The sequence below is a fragment of the Conger conger genome, chromosome 10 (genome assembly GCF_963514075.1).
Source record: "Conger conger chromosome 10, fConCon1.1, whole genome shotgun sequence".
Classification (NCBI taxonomy): Eukaryota; Metazoa; Chordata; class Actinopteri; order Anguilliformes; family Congridae; genus Conger; species Conger conger.
The window spans coordinates 13,830,116-13,839,698 of NC_083769.1; the positions used below are offsets into that span (position 1 = coordinate 13,830,116).

The 9,583-nt window shown below is 39.3% G+C and overlaps 1 protein-coding gene across 1 annotated transcript; it reads right to left on the reverse strand.

Annotated features, from left to right (window-relative positions):
* Positions 1–1,279: 1,279 nt before the first annotated feature.
* hoxc8a (homeobox C8a) lies at positions 1,280–5,559 on the reverse strand. The gene is made up of 2 exons (XM_061257715.1): positions 4,831–5,559; positions 1,280–3,068 (listed from the first exon to the last, which is right to left on the reverse strand). The coding sequence occupies exons 1-2, from the start codon at positions 5,264–5,266 to the stop codon at positions 2,764–2,766; spliced, it is 741 nt and encodes a 246-aa protein (XP_061113699.1). The 5' UTR covers positions 5,267–5,559; the 3' UTR covers positions 1,280–2,763.
* Positions 5,560–9,583: the final 4,024 nt, after the last annotated feature.

Genomic DNA, 9,583 nt, shown 5'->3' on the forward strand with positions numbered 1-9,583 from the left:
GCTGGATACGGCTGGATATTTGCTAAAGGAATTCGGGATAGGGGACTCGTCCGTGGCTAAAACACCAGTGCTGGCTCAAGGACTTAGACCTACCACCCTTGGTCTTAAGTTGCAGTTCCCTCTAGGCCTGTAGAAGTGCTGTCGCGCTCCTTCCCAATTAATGTACCATGTATGATGCATGATATAACTGCAAGATGTTTTACCACATTGCTTATGTACTTTAGCCATTATAAACACCTCGCCTCTATTCTCTGAAATAACTGGATTAACAAAAACATTTAAATACGAAACGCGAAAGAAGTTTACACAGTTTTGAATCAGTCGGAGAAAGTCTGAAATGGACGGTTGACGCAAACGACAGTACAATGCAGTTCGCACACGGGTACTCATTGAACACATTAACTCATTGTCTATGATGACGCAACACCGGAGGTCTCTCGTGAGTTGCATCAGTGCACCTGCATCTCGCCACACTTTCTTTCCATTTAATTGGCTTTATAATTATACAATTGTACACAAATAAGTGGCTTTAAAAAATATATATGTTACACTTGAATTCCATGCGATTATCAACGTTAATATTACTGTTAATGTTACAGCCTACTGTTTCTCAGCTTCCCTGGGTATTTACGTGTCCATTGTTTAAGCCTTCTTGGTGAAAACCCAATCCTCTTATCCGGAAGTAAGTTCAGTGACAATGTGTATAAATGTGAATTTAAGAATTTCCCTAGCAAGATCATTTGGTCTCGACCTATTAATGAAGCCAGTTGTATTCTGTGACATCTTGTAAGATTGAATTAAAGTGTGATCATATCAACGAAAATGGCGACCTTCTGCAATGGATGCAAATAGACGAGGCTGCTTTAAGCAAGATTACAGGCTACTGCAGGCATTCCTCTGACCGGCATGATCTGCCAACGGTGCCAGCCAGCCCATCTGAAACTTGTAATGTGACGAACTTTAATCATAAATCCGTAAATGATGCTATCTCTTTATCTGTTAGTATATCTATGTGCTTTTGGCATTAAACCGCGATATTGCATAATCAACCCTCCACATTCTCTTGTTGGGGACTCACTACTGGACATTTGATATTGAAAACAGTTTATTTGCTTTGTTGCCGAGACGTAAATGAATGACAAACAGTTTTAAAGAATATGGGAATGCGCTTGCGCACTTGTGTGATGGTGAACTCAGTGGGAGCCAAGAAGGGTCTACTGCGTTAAATGCACAGTCACTTAATTCGATCAAAGAAAATAAGACAAGTGAAGAGGACAATTTTATTATCGTTTTTATCTCAACAACAATGGCGTGGTCACACGAAACTGTTATTTTCACTTTAAAAAACAGCAACAACAAAACGAGCATATTGTGAACAGCAAGATATACGAATACGTACATAAAGAGTATATTCAGTGCAATTTAAAGTCTACGCTATAACATCACGATAAAATAAACCTCTTTATCTACTTTCTTTAAAATAACTCGAATTGCAGTATGTATGATGGTCTACACAGAAATGTGCGTTTATCTATAGGCAGTTTAAGTTGTTGGGGAATAAATCAAATGTATATAAAAAATTAAAGCAGCACAGTAATTAGGATATCCATACAAATAGGCAAAGCTCTATCGACTAGTGATCGGGAGCGACCTTGATTTTAGTTTTTACCAAACTGGTAGCTGGCTCACAGCGTCTACCAACCACCGACAAAGCTCTTTCAATATAAGATACTTGGTTGGGAAAGAATACAACTTAAATGCGATAGAACAAGTAAATACAAATACATGAAATACCTTATTAAAAAGAAAACACACACACAATAGGCGATGTATTGCAATTTCCCAGTTTTAGGTAGCATCGTTTTTCAAGCGATTGCAGTTCCCTGGTAATCCTAATATGAGCATCTACGAAATATAAAAAAATGACCTCTCACTGCTCACCCACTACAAATAATACCTTGATCAATTACAGGTAATGATGATTAGCAACACCTACAGAAAACGACGCTTTCTGGCCGATACTCTTATTCTAGAGCAGCAGATATCGTTGTCAGGTAATTTAAACCAATTGTCATACGTTGTTTTTCATTTAATGCATTTAATTTAATTGTTCACTTTGTGAAACTCTTAAATCTCATATTTAAGTGCTGTTTGAATGCCCAGCCTACTTTCAATTTTATGCAGGCCTTGGTCCAATCGTCACTGTGATACTGCTATAGCTATAACTATTTCAGTCTTTTTACATTTTACGATTTTTAGTTGAGGCGTAAAAACGGGTTGGGTTCCAATATGTGCCTTCTTCGGGTTTTGATTGTGTTTTATGCTTAAAACAAGTTATAGGGTACAAAACAAACCTAGTTCGAAAACATATACAGTCCCATCATGCTATCTTTTTAAAAGCTCCCCAGAGCCGCAATACAGTAGCTATGGAGCTATAGATTCTCAATATTTATGTGCCCTCTTCACCTCCACACAAACAAAAGCATTTCCAAAAGCGGAACATGGCGTAGGTTACGTTTGCTTCAACCGAAAAGTGTATTTATTTCTGTACCACAGGACATCTTGTATCGATTGTCCCGTCTGGAGGATGCGCGAGGAGAGAGTGGTGCTTTAACGGTTGTGTCTGTGGGATCTTCTCACTTGTTGACTCAATAAACTGTGGTCATAAAGTTTATGATTTTCAGTCTCTGTCTCTCGATCACTCATCGCTCATTCGCTGTAACTCTCCTCTCGAAGCCATATAACCATAAAAACACCATAAAATCACTCTTTAGTCTCCTCTGACGCTTCCGTTTCCTTTTCTTCTTTCTCTTCCACTTCACCATCCTCGTTGCCCTCCTCTTCGGCCTCTCCTCTCTGACCCGGGAACTTGTCTTTGTTATTCTCTTTTTTCCATTTCATTCGCCGGTTCTGGAACCATATCTTTACCTGTCGCTCCGTCAGGCCAAGGGCGTGGGACACCTCGATCCGTCGTTTGCGCGTAAGGTAAGGGTTGAACAGAAACTCCTTCTCCAGTTCAAGTGTTTGGTAGCGACTGTAGGTCTGCCGTCCACTGCGTCTGCCCGGGGCTTTAAAGTGAAATAGGTATTCATGTTTTTATCATCAGACGAGTCATTCATATTAATGGAAAGAACACATTTCCACAGCATAAATATTATAATAAACACAATAAGAGTATTATTTAAAAACATTCTTAGCTGCCGGAATAGCGCACATGCCTATTACATCATTCACTGGCCATCCTGATTTACGTGACACATTTATTCTTGAATTCATACCTATATACGCATTAATTGCTGTTTAAGTGAAAAGGGATGGTCTTTACTTAGTAACGCAATTTCTCTTTAGTAATAATCGAATGCTTATTCTGTTGAGCACATGGTTCCTCGGGCAGCTTTTCTTTAAAACTTTAATGAAAGCCTGATGATCACGCGCGGGGAATAGACTTTCCTATATGTCATCACCCATGTCACTTTCGAGATGATTGGGTATGGATAGAACCGAATTAATATCATGGGTTTAATATTTTGACATTGTTGGCCGCAAAGCAACACAAAAATAGGAGATAGGCAACGTGCTGCGCGATTTAACTGCAGCTTACTCGATAACATTAAAGACTAAATTGTTACTGGATTATCAAACGCTAAATGATAAACTTACTGACTTACTTAAATGTCATGAAGCTTAATGTTGTTTTCAAATTGATCAGACCAGACATATAGAGGCAAAACGGAAACAGACTATATCTAAAAGTTTGTTCATAGTTCGGATATAAAGCGATTATTGACCTTCTCTGGATTTTATTCATATTTGAAATTGTATTTTAATATTATCCATTAATCAGAACATAACATCTCAGTGTACTTCTCTCAAAGACGCGAGAAGACGCACATACACACACCGTCGTGTTTTGAGTAGCAATATTTCTGCATATATAATTATTATTACTATGGTTATGAGCCAAACTCTATACCCAGTAACATACACACCATTACGAGAAACAAGTGCAAAGGTAAGATACAATAACCAAGTCAGGGTTTAAATACACATCGCTGTTAATCTTACCTAAGAAGATAATAATGCGGTGTAATTTGTACTTTAAAATAATTGGTTTTCAGGTGCCATTCCTCTTTGTTAGATCGAATACGCTTCCTCGCCAAAAAATAAATACAAAAAAATAATCGATTTTGTCTGTTATATATCAACGTTCAAATCCCTTGTATGGAGTTGTGGATTCTAGATTTCGCGATAAGGAGGTCTGAGGCCATGCAAGTAAAAACAGGCCGAAATGTGGACGTCGGAATGGCTTATGCTTGTAATCATATTGTGTCAACCGCTCAATGCCCCTGCAAAGTCATCAAGTTGTTTTTAACCTCACCTGCTTTCTTTATCTTTTCTCATGACAAGCGAATTCTATGGCTGAACAGAGAACCAATAGCACCCAAGTGAGGAGCATTGCACAACGATCTTATGTACCCACTAAGAAATTAATATTTGACAACAATATTATCTTTTGTACGAGGGAAGAGCATGTACTGCGACAACTGAAATGCACAATCACAACAGTCTAGCCACAAGCACATTTAAAGCTATATGGGGGCTGAGGGGAGGTAGGTGACATTACTCAGTTCCAGATCTTACTATGAGCCAGCGATTTAAAGACATTTAACGAAAGGAAGCTCCTCGTCGACGCACCTCAACACTGTCCTCGCGTTCCTCCCTATGCCTAGTTCCCTTTCCTTCTCGCCCCCTCCTTCTCTCACACACGCGCACGAACACAGACAAAACAAAAACGAACAGGAGAACACAAGAACACAAAAGAATTCTAACCGTGAGGTCTCATCCAAGGAAACATGAGACTGGGAGACGAGTTTTGATTTAAGTGGCCTTGTCCTTCTCCGAGGTTAGTGCCAGTGGACGATTTACAGTCTGGGTACTGCGCTAAACTCCCCTCTTGCTGGGTACCATAAAGAGATTGCCTCGGAAGGGCTTCGTATCCATAAAATTTCGTGGCGTCTCCATGGCAAGCCAAAGCGCAGGGGTTTTGCTGGTATCCGGGGTTGGAGATTCCAGAAGTCCCGTGGTGGAAAAAGTCCTGAACGTGGTGTGACGGATGTTGAAAGCCCGGCGCTGCCGCCCCGGGTCCATACACCAGCGCGTGGCTACGAGCAACGCTCTGTGGAAACCTGCAGTCGTAGTAAGTTGGTTCCAACGTCTCGCCGCCTTTGTACTTGGAAAACAGGGGATTAACAAAGTAGGAACTCATGTTTTTGTTTGCATCAAAACACGATGTGGTGGTTGGGATGTGTTTCCTGTTATAAATTGTGCTGTCTAAGTTCTCCTCCAAATATCACACCAGCGACACACCAACCGGAACCACGGAGACAAAATGCTGCCCCCTTGGATAATCTCAGGCAGAAGCGCTCTTTCAGCTCTCTTTCTCCTGTGCAAGTCTCTCTCTCTCTCTTTCTATCTACCCTCTTATCCCTGTTTGCAGTCTGAAATCCGGCTCATGGCGCGCACTGTGGATGCGTGTTACGGTTAAAGCTGGCTAGCTCCGCCGGCACAGTCACAAACGCACTGGGTTTTTTTTTCTGCTTCCCACCCAGCCACCCCCACTACATCGAGCTCCCCCCCCCCCCCCCCCCCCCCCCGCCCTGCTCTCTCCACCCCCCCTTTCCGCGAGCGTTCTCAGGCGTCCACCTTGAGAAACACAACTAGGCCAAGCCATGATCTGGCTGCTGTAACTGTGAGAAAAAATACTTTTAAGTGTATTTATATGAATCTAAGAACCTTTCGGCCTGGTAGTGGGGTAGTTAAATAGACGCTATGTCAGAAAGTGTTTACACACACAGTGTGTACGCTCGCGTGCGTGTGTTTATAAAAGTTTACGAATTCAAAGGACAAATATCTTTAAAAAGCATTGCAAATGAAATGTATGTATCATTTTTAATGTGTGTTTTTTCAGTATTTAATGCTGTTTTTTATTTGCCGCTGGCTGCAACCCAGTACGCTTAATGACAGTATAGCTGCCTGGCAGAGCAGCAGTGTGGAGTTCATAAAGATGCACATTACACCCCTCGTTATATGACCTGACACATTAACGTTTAAATGTTTTGTTCAGCAGCGCTCAGTCGCAAGGCCGGTTGACTCACGCTGGTTTTCTGGTGTTCCTGACGATTTTTACACATCGTCATAAAATATGACGAGAAGCTTTTCACAGAAAATTTATAGACTTCATGAAAGGATTCTGGCACAGTACTGAAACAAGATGCAAGTTAGGAAAAATGAGTTGTTGTTTATCATTATTCATTATTATGTTTCATGTTATGATCTATGCATTTCAACTCTTTGTAACATTTTTCTTCTTCTTCTTCTTCTTCTTCTTCTTATTATTATTATTATTATTATTATTATTATTATTATTATTTGTAGTAGTAGTAGTAGTAGTAGTAGTAGTAGTAGTAGTATTACATTAAGACATAAATATGTTTTGCGATGTGTGCAACTATGTACATTTCTTGTATTGCCATCTTAACCAATGAATAAACGATATTTTTATTATATGATACCTCTTTGTCTTTATTGGGTCATTGTTTACTATCAAAATTTGATTCATGGGAAGATTTAATTCAGTAAAATATTATTCGATTCGTCGAATGTGTGTTATATTTTTATTACAGTGCTTGACAGTGTTATTACAGTGGTCTTGCGTTCAACATATCATTATGTTTGGGGGTTTGAAACAGTCTATATTTATTTATACAATCGGTTGTACGCTGGAGGCTACTGGAATTGTTTGAGGGGAAACAATTGCAGTTTGCAGGTACCTATGAAATTCGGTGGGCTTTTTTTTTCGGTGGGATCTGTGTGGAGATTCATTCAAAGCCTTGACACTTTCACATTTCAAGAATAAAACTAGGCTAGGTGTAATTTTTTGCACGATCGTGTTTTGATAAAAAACCTCACGTTTTTTACTCGATAATTTAGTGAATCATACACGTAATTCTGCACATAGCGGTAATAAGATTTAGATTTCACCATACATTGCAGCCCACGTGTATAATTCCGTCATTTTTTAGATTCAGTTTGAAGCAGGGTACCTGTGTTCATTTGTCTCTAAAATCCTAAAAAGGTATTTTAGATTTTTAAATTCGATCATACCCTCCTCTGTTGTTAAATATTTTCAAAGCCAAAAGGCATGACTACCCTCAGTAATTATTTTATGTGATTATTTTATTAAGACTTTCGCACAACGACACATCAAGGTTGTATAGTAATCAATTTCAGTAAAATAAGGTATATCAGCCGTGTAATGGCGGCAATATCAGCAATTCCCTCGCCAAGCATTCCAGTCTTAAACAACATGCAAGCTGGAAGCAGCGCCAAGTATGAGCCAACAGCGACATCTAGTGTTCATATGAACTCTTTGATTTATGCAAATACACAGACATAAACAGAGGGAATGTGCAGTTAAACTACCGCATTTTCAAAAATACATTTAGAGTGGGTAGCCCACCAGCGACATCATGCATGCCCCTAAAACGTTTTTCCAAACTTTACCGTCCCAAATTCGTAGTTTCAATTCCAAAACAACCCTTGAACTGAACGCATTATGGGTTGTTGAATGTGGTGGATCGACTTACCTGTGCGCGAAGGGCGGCCTTTAACATTTTTCGTTATTTTGAATTTCTGTGACGTGTGTAACGCATTCGGCTTGAAGTCGGATTTTGTCAGGCAATAGCGTGATATTTGCGGTGGGACAGACAGACAAAAAGAGCGCAATAAGGTCCCTTTGAAACAGCCCATCACCGCAGTCCGTTAAAGCCATAAAGCAATTTAGTCCAGACGTCTAGCCAGTTCTCCAGGTTCGCTTTGTTTGTTCGCATTTGAGACACAAGGGCTGTAAAACCTGCATTTTTGCCCCGCGCTGCGGAATTGTCGTCCTGGATTGGGCTTTAAAATTTCTACATCCTGTCCTCATTGTTTGCCACCACAAAAAAGGCAATTTTACTTCACAGGAAGCCAGTATCACACACGGGAGATAACTGCTCACCGGTAGAGTGAGCAGGCAGAGGACACACAATCATGTTGTGGAATCAAGCAAAAAAAGTTGTACAATAATAATAATAATAATAATAATAATAATAATAATAACAACAACAACAACAACAACAACAACAACTACAGTAACAATAAAGCGAGCAAGAAGGTCTCGCGCTGTGCTCGAATTTGCCAATCATGGAAACGTAATAGAACAGATATTATATATTATCGCAATATATTAATGCAATGCAATTTACATTAATATGTCCTACATCGATAAAATCGTCCCGTGAAACTCGTTTGGTTTCCTTTGTACTATTGAAGCGTATACAGAAAAAGGCGTACAGTTAAACTGGAAGGACCTGCAGCTATTTATAAATAAACTTTTCAATTGTGGCATGGGTGGAGATTTCAGCGTGTACAATTATGGAAATACCATAGTTAGTACATAGCGTGATATGCATCGGTGATGTATTTATAAATTAGCATGTGATGTGTAGAAAATATGATTTTATGTTTGGAAAATATTGTATCGCCTATGTAAGAAATAATAACAATGATCAAAGCCCGATTGTGTCTCCTGGCTGCCGTTTATATACTTAGTAGGCCTACCTTTCAATAAGTGTTTAGGCCTATACGAAGAAGAGAGCAACAATTTAAAAAATAAAAGAAATGATGACCAATATCGATGGAATCAACTGATGTATTATTATTATTATTATTATTATTATTATTATTATTATTATTATTATTATTTAGTAATAGCAGTAGCACAGCCGGAATTAGGCAGAATATTTATATTCGCTAACTCTTATATTTGTAGTGACGCCGTCTGTCAAGTCTTCTCGGTTGATTTTTTAATTCTCGTTCACAGAATCTAGTAGATGGTTCGAGGGAAATAGCAGAACTACTTCCAGATATCTGTTCATCTGTCGTGTAAAATATTTCGCCACCAATTGTAGCTACAGGAAGTGGTTATGCTACTATCTCGATATCCGGTTATCTAAAATGCTAATGCAAAGGTACGAAGTAGTCGAATACTGAATTGATCATAGTTAAAGTTCCTTTTTAAACCAGAAAAGGGTCCATTAGTAAGGCCAACTTATGAAGTCAAGGTCTGATTAAAATAGTGACCATGCACCGATAAGAAGCTAAACATAAACGTAGAACAGCCTTGGGTCTTTTATATTTATCACACAAGCAAATGTCATCAATGTATGCAACTGAAACAGGCTTGGTGGGATAAATGCACCATATCAATGTATGCATTTTGACTTTTGTTGTATGCTGAACAGTCAATTTAGCATGTAAACAAAGAAACCATTTTCCGTTTGGCAACAGACTACAGAAAAAAGTAGCATACACACCGACTCGAATAATACAGTGTATAGCTGCAGGCATGGTAATCCGGACCCTTTATTAACAGAGAAAAGACGAGCAAAACGAGATGCTCATAAATATTCGCTTCTGGGTCATATTCAATATGCAAACAGCACGCATATATTCAATCCGCGTGCTGTTGGATATGGGGCTGGAC